Source organism: Cygnus olor, unplaced genomic scaffold, assembly GCF_009769625.2.
Source record: "Cygnus olor isolate bCygOlo1 unplaced genomic scaffold, bCygOlo1.pri.v2 scaffold_78_ctg1, whole genome shotgun sequence".
NCBI classification, from domain to species: Eukaryota; Metazoa; Chordata; class Aves; order Anseriformes; family Anatidae; genus Cygnus; species Cygnus olor.
In genome coordinates, this window is record NW_024429178.1 from 175297 (window position 1) to 193086 (window position 17790).

The following is a 17790-nucleotide window of genomic DNA, read 5'->3' on the forward strand; positions in this document are numbered from 1 at the left end:
ATTGATGATGAAGAAGCATGCATAGAAATATTTTCCTCACTGCATCTTTGATCTCCTGGTTCCTCATGCTGCAGATGAGGGGATTCACTGCTGGAGGCAGCACCGAGTACAGAACTGCCACCACCAGGTCCAGGGATGGGGAATGGATGGAGGGAGGCTTCAGGTAGGCAAACAAGTCAGTGCTGACAAACAGGGAGACCACGGCCAGGTGAGGAAGGCACGTGGAAAAGGCTTTGTGCCGGCCCTGAGAAGAGGGCATCCTCAGCATGGCTCTGAGGATCTGCACATAGGACAGCACAATATAAAGAAAACAAATAAATACAAAGGAAAGAGTAAAGACAAGTGCCCCAACTTCCCTGAGGTAGGTGTCTGAGCAGGAGAGCTAGAGGATGTGGGGGATTTCACAGAAGAACTGGTCCACAGCATTGCCTTGGCAGAGGGGCAGGGAAAATGTAGTGGCCGTGTGCAGGACAGCATTGAGAAAGCCACTGCCCCAGGCAGCTGCTGCCATCTGGGCACAAGCTCTGCTGCCCAGGAGGAGGAGGGCCTGAGCACCACGAGGGATGTCATACGAGCAGTGGTGCTGCTCACCAGGAACCAGGCCAGCTTCCTACAGAGCTGCCTTACAAGAGCATGGCCACCAAGAAAATCTGAGTTATCAGACTCAGCTCAGATCCTGTGAGATACCACATGGACAAGGGTCTAGAGCCAGCAGGAAAACATGTGCAGGTCTGGGAGTCCCTAGGACAGGCTTGTGTGGAGAGAAGCAAGGTCTGTAGCAAGGCTGAAAGTCCCAACAGGACCCAGGACTGCCACGGAGGCCTAGGAGGAGACAGCTTATCGTTCAAGCACCAGGGCCTCATTGCCTCCTCGCCCCCACCCATGAACCAGGCAGGGCTCGGACCATTCTCCTGCACTTGCCCATGCACATCCCCATCTCCTCCTGCCCCTGGAAGAGCCCTGAGCACTGTGTGAAGGGAAAGGATCTCCCTTCCAAGGGCCTGGGGTCAAGGCCTGGCCCTTGTGCTTGGTGAAACACATCCAGATTTCCTACACATCAGGGGCACCTTCACACTGCCTTTGTCTCCTTGTCCTCACTGCCTCCAATGCTCTGCTCTAACGAGCTCCAAGGGAGGCTGTGTCAGTGCTGGCCCTCAGGGGGACACTGCAGGAAACTTGCCTCTGACTTGGACTTCTGGAGAGATTTCCTCAATTGTCTCTCAGTGCCTGAGGTTCGTGAGCTCCTCCCCAAAGCCCCCCGAGAGGGGATTGCAATGCCTTGGTCTGGGCGTCTGGTGCTGAGCTGGGCCAGGTTCCTGGGACAGAGAGAGCTCCTGGCAAGAGGGCCGTGGTGCAGAGAGACAGCTCTGGCCAGGAGCAGCTCCTCTGCACAGCGCAGCAGGGCTGGGGGCTCTGACCGCAGCTGGCACGGGGAGAGGAGAGAAGGAGAGAGGGCTTGGAGGCACTTGGCAGTGGGAGGATGCTGAGAGCTGCCTGCAGGAGAAATCTGCGCAGCCCTTGACAAGGGAAGTCTCTGGCTGCAGGGCCATGCAGCTGCACGTCCTGGAATGGTCTCCTGCTGGGTCTTGTTTCTGGGAGGGCAGTGGGCAATGCAGTAGGCTTTGAGAGTCCTGCTCGATGGCACTGCGAGGTGAGGCAGTCTGGCAGAAGCCCCTCGGAGTGCCCTAAGCCAGGGGCCCCCGGACAGCCCAGAACACCCTGCCCTGCCTGGCCATGCCGGGCTCTCTGCCAGCTGCCCCGCAGCTCCTGCAGCCATGGAAAGAACAGAAGCTCCCAAGCTCCATCTGGCTTGCTGTGGCCCTTCTCCCTCAGCACAATTCTCCTGTTTCTTCTCAGGGAAACACCTGAATGGGATGATAGTGCAGCTCCGAGAGGGGCGACACAAGGCAGCTGACAACAGGACTGGTGGACAGAAGTGCTCTTCTCAGTCTTCACTAATGGACACTCCCATCAAATATCAGCAGGAGCGTACAGGAAATGTGAGGGCATTCAACCAATTCAATACCTATCCTAACCATTACAGGGGCTACTGGGATAAAATAAAGCAAACAAAATCCCTACAGCTCAGCTCTGTGTTCAGATGGCTTGTTTGCAATAAACGACAAGTAGAATGGAGCAGAGTTTCCCCCATGTTCCTGCCTCCCTCCTCCTGCACAGCAGGAAGGACTCCTCTGGAGCCCACAGCAGCCCCTGCTCCCAGTGCCACTCTCAGTCAGCACCAGCCGCAACTCAAGCAGGAGAGCTGCAGAAAAGTTCTCCTGCAGGGAGAGAGGTTTGGACTGGGGGTGCTCGAAGGCTTGCAATAGGTTTTCCTCAGAGAAGTCTGTTCTAACCTTTTTCTGCCTTCTCCTCTTCAACAGACAACTGTGCCCAATGTCAGCAAATGCCCAACAGCAGCTCTGTGAGTGAGTTTCTCCTGCTGGCATTCGCAGACACGAGGGAGCTGCAGCTCCTGCACTTCGCGCTCTTCCTGAGCATCTACCTGGCTGCCCTCCTGGGCAACGGCCTCATCCTCACCGCCGTAGCCTGCCACCACCGCCTCCACACCCCCATGTACTTCTTCCTCCTCAACCTGGCCCTCCTCGACCTGGGCTGCATCTCCACCACTCTCCCCAAAGCCATGGCCAATGCCCTCTGGGACACCAGGGCCATCTCCTATCAAGGATGTGCTGCACAGGTCTTCTTTTTTGTCTTCTTTGTTGGAGCGGAGTATTCACTTCTCACCGTCATGTCCTATGACCGCTACGTTGCCATCTGCAAGCCCCTGCACTACGGGAGCCTCGTGGGCAGCAGAGCTTGTGCCCAGATGGCAGGAGCTGCCTGGGGCAGTGGCTTTCTCAATGCTCTCCTGCACACAGCTAATACATTTTCCCTGCCCCTCTGCCAAGGTAATGAGCTTGATCAGTTCTTCTGTGAGCTTCCTCAGATCCTCAAGCTCTCCTGCTCAGAGTCATTCCTCAGGGAGATTGGGCTTATTGTAGTTAGTGCCTGTTTAGTCTTTGGTTGTTTTGTTTTCGTTGTGCTGTCCTATGTGCAGATCTTCAGGGCAGTGCTGAGGATGCCCTCTGAGCAGGGCCGGCACAAAGCCTTTTCCACGTGCCTCCCTCACCTGGCCGTGGTCTCCCTGTTTGTCAGTACTGGCATGTTTGCCTACCTGAAGCCCCCCTCCATCTCTTCCCCATCCCTGGACCTGGTTGTGGCAGTTCTGTACTCTGTGGTTCCTGCTGCCATGAACCCCCTCATCTACAGCATGAGAAATAAGAAGCTCAAGGATGCATTGAGGAAACTCTTTAGATACATTTCTTCATCATTAATAATGGGCGCAAAGTCCTAACAGGACACTTTATTTGTTGTTGATTTTTTTTTTCTTTTTTCTTAACAAGTGTTAGAACAGTCTTACTTTACTTTTATACTCTTTTCTGAACCTTGTGATTTTCATTCAGAAATGATCTACTTAGTATCCTATGTGTTTATCATTCTATTTTATTTTTGATCCAAGTATCTCATGTACTTATGGAAGTGGGCTTCCCGTTTAGATAAAGACAAAGAAGAGTCGAGCAGAAATTCATTGGTCTCAGCTTCCATCCCTTCCCATCTTTTCTGGAGCTGGGGGAGCAGCCCCAGCACGCAGGAGGGGCTCAGGGCCCAGAGCCCAGCTGCCACAGGGAGGAGCGGCCCTAGTGGCCCTCGGGGCTGCCCCTCACTGCCCGCTGGGCTCTGCCTCTCTGCTGCCTTCGGGTCGGGGCTGCTGCTTCCCTGGAGCCATGGCCATGGCCAGCAGCAGGACGTGGCCTTTTCACTGCTGCTCTCTTCTGGCTTCCACATTGTGCTTCTTCTATTTGGATAAGCCCTGAGATCTCCTGTATGTTGGTGACAGTCCTGTTATCTCTACATCGTCATCTCTTCAATATCTCTGCACGCCTCTTGCAAACCTGGTTTCAGGAATACACCCAAGGAGCTGCTTCCTGAACAGACCTCTTGCTTTTCTGGGCCTCACAATGGATCAGAACCCCCGAGTGGTCAGTGAAGGACCAAGGGCTGCACTGGGAGCTGCCTTCTTGCTTGCCTATGGCCCAACAAACAATAACTGGCCCTTGAATTATCTGCTTGGGACTGTCCCACTGCTACTGGGTCTGATGGCAAATGGCATCTTGGAGAGGAATCTGGTTGTGCCAGGAGATGTCAGTTGATCTCCAGGGACAGTGTGCAAGCATGGGTTGGCAGTGAGTTCCTCATGTAATGGTTGATGATACAAGTTAGAGCGTTTCGTTACAAGGAAAAGCTGAACATCAGGAGTCGAAGGGTTAAGGAGGGCTCTGCCATGCCCGCAGGGGTTGTGAGGAGCCAGCAGGCAAAGTTACCCAAGAGTCAACTGTGGCTCAGGACAGCTCCTTTGAAAGCTCACGAGCTGGATCTAGGACACCACTTGCCTGCCCTTTCAGCTCTGAGACACCCCAGGGCCCTGCCAAGCGCTGCCCTCTGCTACTGAAACGCCAGGGCAGATGGAAAGGGGCTCAGCAGCAGAGAGCCCCACTGACTTGGGTCTGCTGCCCACCCTGAGCAGCACGGGCATTGGGGAATCCCCTGGGGGTGCCAGGGCGACACAGACCCCTGGCTCTGAAGACCAGCACTGCCAGCTCGGGGCTCTGTGGGGAGCACGGGGAGGGAAGCAGCAATGGCCAGCCTGGCCAGCACGGACACACCGCCCTGGGCAAGGCTCTCTGGGAGCAGGGGTGGCCCTGGGGAAGAGCAGGGCAGCATTTCTGGGCCTGCACAGATGGGTAAAGGAGAAAGGGAAAGCTCTTTGTGCAGACACCTGAACGGGGCAGGCTGCTTTGTGCCTGAGCCAGGCCTCTTGTGCTGGCCTGGGGAGCGGGGCTGGCCCTGCGGGGCACAGGCACTCTGGGCTGGGGATCTCCCAGGCAGGAGACCAGGGCTCCTGCAGCTTCACGGCCCTCCATCTCCTGAGCCGTGGCTGGCCCCAGCCCGGGGGCTGCTGGGGACGCCCAGAGCCGCCTTTGTCCAAGCAGCTGCGGTGCCTTGCGAGGGGCTGGGGCTGTGGTGGCCGTGCCCAGAGCCCTGCAGCAGCCTGCGGTGGGCACTGCCCTGGGGCCAGCCCAGCCTGGGCTGCTGGGCTGGGGAGAGGTCCGGGAGGTGGGGAGAGGTGGGCAGGGGCTGCGCTGGGCTGGGCAGTGCCCGGCAGAGGGCACCAGCAGCGTCAGGGAGCGGTGGCAGCATGCAGGGGAGGGCTCCCAGCAGGGCTTGGTGCTGCAGAGCCAGGGCTGGGGAAGGGAGCCCAGAGCTGCAGGGGCAGGGGACAGGAGGCCGCTGTGGGCCCTTGCTGGCCTGGGCAGAGCAGGAAGGGGGCCAGGGCATTCGTCCCCTCACTGCAGCCTGCCAGGACCTGCACGGCACTCACGGAGCGTCCAGGGCCAGGCTATGTCCCGTGGCCACAAGCCCTGCCTGCCCTCCTCCTGCCACGCTGCATGCAGTGGCTGCAGCAGAGGGGACCCCCAGCCAGCCCCTGCATGGGGCTCTGCCACACGCCTCGCCCCGGCCCTCTCCAGCGCCCTCCTTGCTGCTCTCTGATGCACGCCAGCACCTCCCCGTGCATTCCGGCCAGCACGTCTGCTGAGGGCCAGTGCGGCTGCTGCAGGGGCAGGGAGCTCAGCATGGCCCTTGCAGCCCCCTGCCCTGGGCCTGCCCCTCCCCTTGCCCTCGGCCCCGGCCTTGTCTCTGCTGGCAGGAGGGCTCTTGGCATGCGCTTCCTGGCCTCCCCTCGCCTGCGCACAGCTGCTGCCCACTCAGGCTGCTGGCACAAACGTGTCCTCACAAGCAGCACCACCCCTTGGGCTGCTTCTCCTGGCCTCCCGCAGCTACTGCCTTGGCTCCTTGTCTCTGCTGGGCCCCACCTCCTGTACCGAATTGCATCCCTTGGCTGTCAGCTCCCCCTCCCCTGCCCTGTGGGGTGACAGAGCCAGGGTGGGGCTTGTTACCTTTATTTGATACAGTTCTTGTGTAATTGGCATTGGTGATGGCACAAAAAGACAGCTCTTTCACCAGGGTTGTACATCCTTCTTCATGTTAGGACAACAACTCAACGTCCTTCACTCTGCTTTATCTCACAGATGAACTGGATTAGGTCTCCTTGATTACTCTGAGGCACAATGCAGTGCTTTTTGCCTTCTGACACTCCAGCACAATATGTGTGACTTTCCCTTACTCTGCGCATTGACCTGACGGCTCATTTCACATTTTCACTTTCAAAACCTCAGTTGGACAGAGACCATTTCCAAAGTGGGGCAAGCTGATGGGTTCTGGCTCAGCCATTTGAAGCGTGCTATACTTGAGTTTTTCTCAGCCTGAATTTGCTAAAGGTGGCCCAGGAAGGTAAATGGATGTTCAAGTGTCTAGCAGGAATAAGGGAAAGTATCTCAGGTTCCCAATGGCTGTTTCAAATCTAAGTCAATCCCAGGAACCCAGTGAACTAGGGTGTTGTCTTTGAAGGGGTTTCCTGTGCTGGGCTGGGCTGCAGTTACAGGGACAAAGACCACTGCTGGCAGTGGAGGTGCCCTGAGAACTCCACCTGGCTCCACCTGATTTTCCCAAACGGCTCCGGTCTCCTGCAGGACTTTTCTGACATCTGCCGGTTCAGGGAACTGCCTCAAACACAGCGGGGCCACAGGAGGTTTCCCTGGTTATGCTTATGGTTAGACAGCAAAGTTCTGCCTGAATACCCAGTATTTCTTTTAGTACTTAACTAATAAAGCAACCACTCATCAGCTCAAATGATTCAATCCCTTCCGTAAAAAGTCTCACGTGAAGTGTAATTTCTATCATGAAGAAATGTGAATTTCCATGATCTATATTCATGGCAGAAGAAGAAATACTGGTGTTCACCTGTACTTGCATTGTCATCGCTTTGTCTATCATGGTGTGCTCCCTCATCTTCCAGGCACAAAACCTGACTTGATTACACAGAACAAGCTGAATGTCCCCTTTCCAGCTGCCTGTCTGGACCCATGCACTTCCCATGGTTCTCCTGCTTTGCCCTCCCCTTACTCTTTGATCATTCAGACCGCTCTCACCAACCCAGTTGCTGCTTTGAGTTTCAGTGAGTTCCAGCTCGCCCATCTCTCAGCCGTCTGTCTAATGGTTTCCTTAGCAAGAAACTCATCGTTTCTCATTGAATTTGTATGATATGGATTAATATTAACACAATTATTTTAAATTTCCTATTAATCAGTGTAAAATAGATCATGTACTGTCATCCTTTTGGGAAGGTAAACTTCACTGGAGGCAACAAAATGAGGAACTTGAACTTTGTTTATTTTTTATTTTTTTGAAAATTGCAGCATGATTTCCTGTTGTTTGGTTTTAAATAGGAAAAACCCTGCTCTTCCTACATAGGCAGGGCTTCAAAGGAGGAACCCAAGACCAATATCTATAGGAAAAGGATGCTCCAAACTGAAATGCAACAAAATTCAGCCTTTAAAATGAGGAAAGATTTCTATTAGATGCTCTTTGAAATCTTCCTCCTTAACTACACTGTGAAAGCTCGTCAATTAGCTGCACAAGTCTTGAAGACTTGAAGAAAACTGTGGGAGAGATATGGCTGTTTAGGACTTTCTCTGTTTTAATGAGTTCCATGGTGTATTTTGGTGCTGAGTTAATGAAACTTGGGTAGTGAGAGGAGAATGATGCAACCGCTTGAGAAAGTAAAGTCAGAAGGAAAAGTTGAAGTGACTTGGAGTATTAATGGGCCCCACTGAGGGCTGTTACTAACAAAGCCTCCCCAGGGACTTGTTAGGGCAGATAACTGGAGGCCATGATTGCAGACAGGCAAAGCGCTGTGCTGAGAAAAGTCTTGGTTGGTTTTGGTGAAGCAGAAGGGCCAAGGCCTGACCCCAGCCACTGGGAGGGGAGATCCTGCACCCCCACGTGTGGCTCAGGGCTCTTCTTGGGGTCTGTAGGATGTGGTGGGCAGTGTGATGCCACGAGAAGAACTTCATTATGACACCTCCCCACCCCTGCACAGGGTATCAAGGAAGCAGTGAGGCCCCGTTGCAATGACTATATCTCGTCTCCTCAGAAGCTCTAGCCAAAGGGACAAAAAGGTCAGGGCTGTTGGGGCCTTCCCTTCTTGCCAGCACCCTCTGCCTTCTCCTCTGCAGGCTTTCCTATGCTGTTCCACTCTTTGCCCTATTTCCTTGAAGTCTGCAGACACCCATCTCTGTCCACCACCCTGCTCTCATCCAGGACTTTCCATCATCTCACCCATGTCTCATCAACCCTCATCAGCTGTTCCTTGATGAACAGAAAGCCTGGGTCTGATCATAAGCTCTCTTTCAGTGACCTCTGTCACCACTGCGCGACCCTTTGAGGGACATTTCTTCCTCCTCGTGGCCAGTGCCAACCTTGTCACAAACGTGCACTTTGTGACAGTTTTTTCTCTCCTGCTCTTTCCTACTACCAAAGGAAGCTCCATCAGGGTGGAAACCACTCCTGAAGTAGGCATCCCAACCCATCAGGCTCCTTGCGGCCTGTCAGCCAAGCAGACACAAGTCACCTCACCAGCATCTCCCAAGCCCTGGGCCTGCTGCTGGCCTTGCAGCTTCTTGGCTAGACACAGCCAAGCCTTGTGCCTCGTGCTGTCCAGTGCTGGACTCAAGCAGAAGGGACAGGACAAGCCCTATGCGGGCCTTCTTTCTGTCTGGGTCCTCGTGGGGATGGAGGCAGAGGGGATCCCACAGTCAGCATGCCAAGCAGGGGCCTTCTGCTGGCCTAGCAGGGCCACCGGCAGATGTCAGCCCCAAAGTGCAGATCCCAGGGAGAAGCCAAGGGTGACGTGCCACCTACAGACAGAAGGGACCTCACAGTCCCTTTCCGTGACACGTTCCTGCTGCTGCCCTATGAGCTGCAGAGACAGAAGTGACCTCACAGTCACTGCCCCAGTCACATTCCTCCTGCTGGGGCAGGACATCCTGAGGCAGGGCTGACCTCTCTCTAGTCCCCTAGGGACTTGGTTTTCAATTTCTGGGTTAGAGTTTAAGCAAAGTTATAGTGGCAGGGTTCCCAAGCAACTAAGGCTCACCTTTCTGGGTTAGAGAGTGGACAAAACTTTACTGGGAAGGTTTGGTGTTCTGTGGGTATCTGTTCTGTGGTTAGGTAAGCTCTGTTATGTTTGTTGTTGTTGTTGTTGTTGTTGTTGTTTTTCTGGTCTGCCACGAAGTCTAGGGTTAAACAGAGCATTTTTATAGTAGTATTAAGGGAAGGGATCAGTGTGAGCAAGAGAGTAAAGGTAAGGGAAAGGGGAATGGCCTGAGTTTTCCTTTAGGTGATACTTTGAGTTCAAGCATTAGAGAAATGGATTCCTGTCAGAGTGTTGGAGTAGCATTTAGGCTTAGGGATTAAAATTATTGGTTCAAGTAAGGTAAGGGCCATACCTGACTGTTTTAAGTCAGTGTTACCACAGCATCAACATTACATGAATCCACTTACCTCTACGAAATCATTAATTTGTGCTGGCCAAGCTCTTCTTCCCACCCCAAAATCTCACATCTCTCTTGTCCAGGCTGCTCCTGACCTCCCCATATCTTATTGGGATCAGATTTCGGGTGACAGGGTTTGGATGTTAGTTGTTCATGTATGGCATTAGGGACTACGGCAAACCTTTCTGGGTGAGAGCTTAAGCAAATATTGAGTGAGAGGGTTTGGTGTTGTGCTTGGGGTGTCAGGTCTGTGGTTACGGTATGGGCAAGCTCTTTGGCTTAGCGTTTTGTTTAGGTCTGCAAGAATACTAGAGTTTATTAGAGCATTTAAATGCTAGTGTTAAGGGCAGGGATCAGGGTGAGGAACAGAGTAAAGGTAATGGAAAAGGTGTTATGGACTAATTTTGGCTCAAGGGATATTGTGGTCAAAACTTAGAGCAGTGGATTCCTGTCAGGGTGTGGAGTGGCGTTTAGATTTAGGTATGAATGTTACAGGTTAAAACAGGGTAAGGGCCTCACATGTCTGCTTTAAGTCTGCGTTATGGTGGGATCGACATTACCTGAGCATTCTTACCTCTCCAAAATCATTAGCTTCTGCTGGCCAAGCTCTTCTTCCCTCCCCCAAATCTCACATCTCTCCTGACCAGGCTTCTCCTGACTTCCCCATATCAGTCATCTTCTTAGAGGCAGCTTTCTGATGGCTTTCATGAACTCAGAATATCTGTCTCACCTCTCTTGGTTACTCTGCTCCTGAGAAAGAAGCAGCTCCTTAAGCCTGCATGGAGAAGGACACAAAGGCTGTAGAAGCATCACTCACAATGTGCCCAGCAGCTCTGCACCACCACAAAAGCAGCCCTGAAGGATGAGTTCAGGCAGAAGCTGAAAACATCGACATGACAACCCCAATCCAAGACCTCTTCCTCTATGGGGCCAACCCAGTACTTAGGAAGAGAGGATCTCACAAACTGTGTGCACAGCAGATGCATCTGCTGGCCTGTCATGGAGATCAGCAGATGTGAGCCTGAAGGCACAGATCCCAACCAGGAGTCAAGGGATGACCTGTCAGCTGCTTCAGAAAAAAGTCACCTCACAGGCCACTTAACAGCCATTAGCTTCCTACTGGACTTGGAGCTTCTGAGGCACCACGGAGCTCATAATACCACACCTACAAAACACCCCCTTTTGCCCAGAATCTGCCCAGGTAGAAGTGATCTGGTTGTGATCCTTCCAGCCCATGGCACTGCTGCTGGGCTCCCAGCCTCTCTGACACACAGGAGCCAGTGCCGTGCCAGTTCTGGGAGATGCTAGGGCAGGAGGGCCCTTGCAGTCAAATCACTCGCCAGACTCTTTTGCTGGAGCTGCTGCGTGCCCTGGGGCTGCAGAGCTCTCCTCTGCCTGCTCACAGCAGACTGAGCACTTGAGCTCTGGTCAGTCCACCTTGGAGGAGATCCCCCCTTAGGAGGGAAGTGCTGCAGCGCAGGCCAGCTGTGCCGCTGCCGTGCCCACTGCCTGTCCCTGCCTGCAGTCCCAGCACAGCCCCACAGCAGCACTGGCACCAAGCTACAGGAGCAGCCGGGCCTGACCCCACCAGCAGGGCTCAGCACGAGAGGGTGGCAGTGGCAAGAGAGCAGCCCTGCATGCCCCAAGCGCTGGTGCTCCCTGGCCGTGCTGCTGGCATGGCACTCTTTTCCTCTGCAGCCCTGCACATGGCACTGCCCCTGCAGAGCCAGAGCAGCTCTCAGAGGAAGGACGTCACACAAGGAAGGCAGTGCAGGCTCCTTCACTTTGTTTATGTTCACAGAGAGACGGGCTCCTCGTGTACAGAGTCTCTGAGCTATACTCCACAGGTACATATTCTAAAAGAAATGAGATGAATCATATCATTCCAATGGGAAACTTTAGCTGTATGAAACCAAAGAAAGTCCTGTAATAAAAACACTCATAAATACACAAAAACACCCCAAAATAATTATATATATAATATTAGCTGTTCTTGTAGTTATTGACATTATTAGTCATCTGCAGAGGTAGAATGGAAATTTACTGCTTCCGAAACACATCTAGTCATCAATTTCCACAGGGCATCCTTCAGCTCCAGGTTCCTCATGCTGTAGATGAGGGGGTTCACTGCTGGAGGCAAAACCGAGTACAGAACTGCCACCACCAGGTCCAGGGATGGTGAAGAGATGGAGGGGGGCTTCAGGTAGGCAACCATGGCAGTGCTGACAAACAGGGAGACCACGGCCAGGTGAGGGAGGCACGTGGAAAAGGCTTTGTGCTGGCCCTGAGAAGAGGGCATCCTCAGCACTGCCCTGAAGATCTGCACATAGGACAGCACAATGTAAATAAAACAACCAAATACTAAGGAAAGAGTAAAGACAAGTGCTCCAACTTCCCTGAGATAGGCATCTGAGCAGGAGAGCTTGAGGATCTGGGGGATCTCACAGAAGAACTGGTCCACAGCATTGCCTTGGCAGAGGGGCAGGGAAAATGTCGTGGCCGTGTGCAGGACAGCATTGAGAAAGCCACTGCCCCAGGCAGCTGCTGCCATCTGGGCACAAGCTCTGCTGCCCACGAGGCTCCCGTAGTGCAGGGGCTTGCAGATGGCAACGTAGCGGTCGTAGGCCATGACAGTGAGAAGGGAATATTCTGCTGACATCAAAAATACAAACAGAAAGACCTGAGCAGCACACCCTTGATAGGAGATGGCCCTGGTGTCCCAGAGGGCATTGGCCATGGCTTTGGGGAGAGTGGTGGAGATGCAGCCCAGGTCGAGGAGGGCGAGGTTGAGGAGGAAGAAGTACATGGGGGTGTGGAGGCGGTGGTGGCAGGCTACGGCGGTGAGGATGAGGCCGTTGCCCAGGAGGGCAGCCAGGTAGATGCCCAGGAAGAGCGTGAAGTGCAGGAGCTGCAGCTCGCGCGTGTCTGCGAATGCCAGCAGGAGGAACGCACTGATGGAGCTGCTGTTAGCCATTTCCTGACTTTGGACACAGCTGTCTGTTGGAGAGGATAAGGCAGAAAAAGGTTAGAACAGACTTCTCAGAGGAAAACCTGTTGCAAGTCTTAGAGCACCCTCAGCCCAAGCCTCTCTCTTTGCAGGAGAACCTTTCTGCAGCTCTCCTGCTTGAGCTGCGGCTGGCGCTGCCTGAGAGTGGCACTGGGAGCAGGGGCTGCTGTGGGCTCCAGAGGAGTCCTTCCTGCTGAGAAGATGGGGGAACTCAAGTTCAGACCACTTATGAGATCCATAAACTTTGCAGTTGTTTTCCAGAGAACACATCCAACCACAGTGTAGAGCAAGGCAAATATTCTTATGCTTAGGACAATGATCACACTCTTGTTTTTCCAAATAAGTGGCAACAGCTTAAAGCAGGGAAGCCCCTGTCCCAGTGCAACAGGACAGAATCCTCACCTTGTTTTCAGGAGTCTCAGCAGGATCTCAGCTCCTCCCTCCTATCCAGGGCTGCAGAGGCCTCACTCCAGCTGCCCACAGACAGCCATCCAGCAGCACAGGCATGGCCTTAGCACGGGGGCGTCACCTCCTTGGGGCACCTGGATAACACAAGGATGGCACGAGAGAGCTGCATCCTGCTGGAGAGCAGCCTGAAAACCAGGAGAATGCCCCACAGAGAGAGTTATGTTAAAGCTGCAGTGTGCCAGCATCCCAGCTGCATCCCCTGCAGTGTCTGCAGGAGGCTTGGCCACCCCGCTCTTGTCTGACCGGGGGCAGCTGGGTTATGACACTCTGAGGGGCTTCTTCCCGACTTCCTCACCTCGCAGTGCATCCCAGCAGGACTCTCAAAGCCTACTGCATTGCCCACTGCCCTCCCAGAAACAAGACCCAGCAGGAGACCCTTCCAGGACATGCAGCTGCATGGCCCTGCAGCCAGAGACTTCCCTTGTCAAGGGCTGTGCAGATTTCTCCTGCAGGCAGCTCTCAGCATCCTCCCACTGCCAAGTGCCTCCAAGCCCTCTCTCCTTGTCTCCTCTCCCCGTGCCACCTGCGGTCAGAGCCCCCAGCCCTGCTGCGCTGTGCAGAGGAGCTGCTCGTGGGCAGAGCACTCTCTCTGCACCACGGCCCTCTTGCCAGGAGCTCTCTCTGTCCCAGGAGCCCGGCCCAGCTCAGCACCAGACGCCCAGCCCAAGGCATTGGAATCCCCCCTCGGGGGGCTTTGGGGAGGAGCCCACGAACCTCAGACACTGAGAGACAATTGAGGAAATCTCTCCAGAAGTCCAAGTCAGAGGCGAGTTTCCTGCAGTGTCCCCCTGAGGGCCAGCACTGACACAGCCTCCCTTGGAGCTCGTTAGAGCAGAGCATTGGAGGCACTGAGGACAAGGAGACAAGGGCAGTGTGAAGGTGACCCTGATGTGTAGGAAAACTGCGTGTGTTTCACCAAGCACAACGGTCAGGCCTTGACCCCAGCCCCTGGGAAGGGAGATCCTTTCCCTTCACACTCTGCTCAGGGCTCTTCCTGGGGCAGGAGGAGATGGGGATGTGCATGGCCAAGTGCAGGAGAATGGTCCGAGCCCTGCCTGGTTCATGGGTGGTGGCGAGGAGGCAATGAGGCCCTGGTGCTTTACCGATAAGCTGTCTCCTCCTAGGCCTCAGTGGCAGAGACAACAGCCATGGCCATAGACACAAAGTCCTGGGTCCTGTTGGGACTTTCAGCCTTGGTAGAACCCTTGATCCTCTCTACACCAGGCTGTCCTAGGGACTCCCAGACCTGTACCTCTTCCCCTGTTGGCCGTAGATCCTTATCTCTGTTGTGTCACACCAGATCTGAGCTGAGTCTGATAACTCAGATCTTCTTGGTGGCCATGCTCCTTGTAAGGCAGCTCTGTAGGAGGCTGGCCTGGTTCCTGGTGAGCAGCACCACTGCTCGTATGGCATCCCTCGTGGTGCCCAGGCCCTCCTCCTCCTGGGCACTGCTCCCTCAGCAGGGTCCCAGTCTGTCCTGATGGGTGGGGTTCCTCTTCCTGTGGTGCAGGACTGGGCTCTTCTCCTCGTAAAGGTCAAGATGTTCCTTTTTGCAAATCCTGCAGTTTCTCAAGGTTCCCCTGGAATGACGCTGCATTCTGTCAGGTGTTAATGTCTGCAGACAGACAGTTCAACCTTCGTGTGATTTTGCTATCTTTGACAAGACAGCAGCATCAGGAGCTGCAGGGAAGTTTGGGTAATACAGGAGTAACCAGCTGAATGGAATTGCAGCACAGAGTCACAGAAGGGCGGGGGATGGAAGGCTGCCAGTTTCCACCTCTTCTGTGCTTCCTTCTCATTCATGGTTTCATTTTGGCTGGAGCTGTGTCCCAAATGTTATGGGGCTGTGCAGCTCAAACTTAGAAGGGCCAAAGCCCTGCTAGAGCTCAATCCGTCTATTGCTGTCAAAGACAAAAGAAAAATAATAATAATAAATTCTTTATAGAAATATTTTAATAAAGGAGGATTACGGAGAATCATCATCCTTTATTGGATGTGGGGGGAAACCTGGTGACAAGAGATGAGGTAAAGGCTGAGGCACTTAATGTCTTCTTTGCCTCAGGCTCTAGCAGCAAGACCAGTTGTTCCCCTGGACTTTTCTTCTTCCACATGGCTAGTGCCAACCTTCCTAAGTGAATTCTGTGGCACTTTTTTCTCTGCTGCTCTTTGCTACTACCAAAGAAAGCTCCATCAGGGTGGAAACCACTCCTGAAGTAGGCATCCCAACCCATCAGGCTCTTTGCGGCCTGTCAGCCAAACAGACAGAAGTCACCTCACCAGCATCTCCCAAGCCCTTGGCCTGCTGCTGGCCTTGCAGCTTCTTGGCTAGACACAGCCAAGCCTTGTGCCTCGTGCTGTGAAGTGCTGGACTCAAGCAGAAGGGACAGGACAAGCCCTATGCGCGCCTTCTTTCTGTCTGGGTCCTCGTGGGGATGGACGCAGAGGGGATCCCACAGTCAGCATGCCAAGCAGGGGCCTTCTGCTGGCCTAGCAGGGCCACTGGCACATGTCAGCCCCAAAGTGCCGATCCCAGGGAGAAGCCAAGGGTGACGTGCCACCTACAGACAGAAGGGACCTCACAGTCCCTTTCCGTGACACGTTCCTGCTGCTGCCCTATCAGCTGCAGAGACAGAAGTGACCTCACAGTCACTGCCACAGTCACATTCCTCCTGCTGGGGCAGGACATCCTGAGGCAGAGCTGACCTCTCTCTAGCCCCCTTGGTACCTGTTTTTCACTTTCTGGGTTAGAGATTAAGCAAAGTTTTAGTGGGAGTGTTTGGTGTTCTGCTTGTGGTGTCACGTCTGTGGTTAAGGTATGGACAAGCTCTGTGGTTTAGGGTTTTTTAGGTCTCCCAAGAAGTCTAGGGTTAAATAGAGCATTTTAATGCTGGTGTTAAGAGAAGGGATCAGGGTGAACAAGAAAGAAAACTGATTCCTTTCAGAGTGTTGGAGTAGCATTTAGGTTTAGGGATTAAAATTCCTGGTTCAAGTAAGGTAAGGGCCATATGTGACTGTTTTAAGTCAGTGTTACCGCAGCATCAACATTACATGAACCCTCTATGAAATCATTAATTTCTGCTGGCCAAGCTCTTCTTCCCATCCCAAAATCTCACATCTCTCTTGTCCAGGCTGCTCCTGACCTCCCCATAGCTTATTGGGATCAGCTTTCTGATGACATTCTTGATCCCAGAGTATCTGTCTCACCTCTGTTGGCTTCTCTATTCCTGAGAAGGAAGTGGCGTTGTTGTCAGGAGGGAAAAGGGCACAAAGGTCTTTAGGATCATCCTCCACAATAGGTCCATCAGCTCTGCACCTCCACAAAACTGCACTTCCTACCTACAAGTTTTGTTTCCCCAATGGCTTCTATGGTCCAGGGTTCTTTTTCCCAGGCCCTCATGCATGCTTCAGTTTTGGATGTGCAGGGATCGAATAAGGAAAGCCAAGGCACAGATGGAACTGTGCTTGGCAAGGGATGCAAGGAATAACAGGAAGGGATTCTATAGATTCTTTGCTCAGAAAAGAAAGGCTAAGGAGAGTGTACCCCCTCTGATGGATGAGAAGGGTGAAGTGGTAATGAGAGCCATGGAGAAGGCTGAGGGACTCAACAACGTCTTCTCCTCAGTCTTCAGTGCCAGTCAGGCTTCCCAAGTCTTTCATTTCCCTGAACCCACAGATGGAGGTTGGGGGGTCAAGTCCCACCTGGTGTAAGTGAAGAGCAAGTTCGAGACCACCTGATGAAACTCAACACGTACAAGTCTATGGGGCTTGATGACTTGCACCCCACGTCCTGAGGGAACTGGCTGATGTAGTTGCCAAGCCTCTCTCCATCATATTTAAATATTTGAATTCATATTTGAATAGTCCTGGCAGTTGGGTGAAGTCCCTGGTGACTGGAAAAAGGAAAACATCACTCCCCTTTTGATTAAGGGTAGAAAGGAGGACCCAAGGAACTCCAGAACAGTGAGCCTCGCCTCAGTGCCTGGCAAGATCATGGAAAAGACCCTCCTGGGATCAATGTCAATGCACATGCAAGACAAAGAGGTGATCCAAGACAGACAGCATGGCTTCACTAAAGGGTAAATGGTGCCTGACCAATCTGATGGCTTTCTACAATGGAATCACCACATCAGACGACAAGGGAAGACTGACCAATGTCATCTTCCTGGACTTCTGTAAGACCTTTGACACAGTCCCACATGACATCCTGGTCTCCAAATTGGAGAGATACGCATTTGATGGGTGCACCATTGAGTGGATAAGGAGTTGGCTTGAAGGTCACACCCAGAGAGCGATGGTCAAGGGCTCTATGTCCAAGTGGAGGCTGGTGATGAGTGGTGTCCCTCAGGGTCTATCCTGAGACCGGTACTCTTTAATATCTTTATCAATGACAGGGACGGTGGGGTAGAGTGCACCCTCAGCAAGTGTGCAGATGACACCAAGCTGAGGGCTGTAGTGGATGCAACAGAGGAAGGGATGCCATCCAAAGGGTCCTGGACAAGCTTGAAATTTGGGCCCCTGTGAACCTAAGGAGGGTCAACAAGTCCAAGTGCAAGGTGCTGCACCTGGTCCGGAGAAATCCCAGACATGGGGATAGGCTGGGAGAAGAACTCATTGAGAGCAGCCCTGCAGAGAAGGACTTGGCGGTTCTGCTGCATGAAAAGCTCAACATGAGCCAGCAGTGCGCACTGGCAGCCCAGAAGGCCAAGTGCATCCTGGGCTGCATCAAGAGAGGAGTTGGCAGCAGGTGGAGGCAGGTGATTGTCCCCCTCTGCTCTGCCCTTGTGAGGCCCCACTTGGAGTCCT

At 53.4% G+C, this 17790-nt stretch overlaps 2 protein-coding genes across 2 annotated transcripts; one reads left to right on the forward strand and one right to left on the reverse strand.

The window, feature by feature from the left end:
- The first annotated feature begins 2404 nt into the window (after positions 1-2404).
- LOC121063393 (olfactory receptor 14C36-like) lies at positions 2405-3990 on the forward strand. The gene is made up of 2 exons (XM_040543816.1): positions 2405-3318; positions 3825-3990. Exons 1-2 carry the CDS (start codon positions 2405-2407, stop codon positions 3988-3990), a joined length of 1080 nt encoding a protein of 359 aa, XP_040399750.1.
- A 7531-nt stretch (positions 3991-11521) lies between these two features.
- On the reverse strand, positions 11522-12486 carry LOC121063401 (olfactory receptor 14C36-like). Its single transcript, XM_040543823.1, has one exon. It carries the CDS (start codon positions 12484-12486, stop codon positions 11524-11526), a length of 963 nt encoding a protein of 320 aa, XP_040399757.1. The 3' UTR covers positions 11522-11523.
- Positions 12487-17790: the final 5304 nt, after the last annotated feature.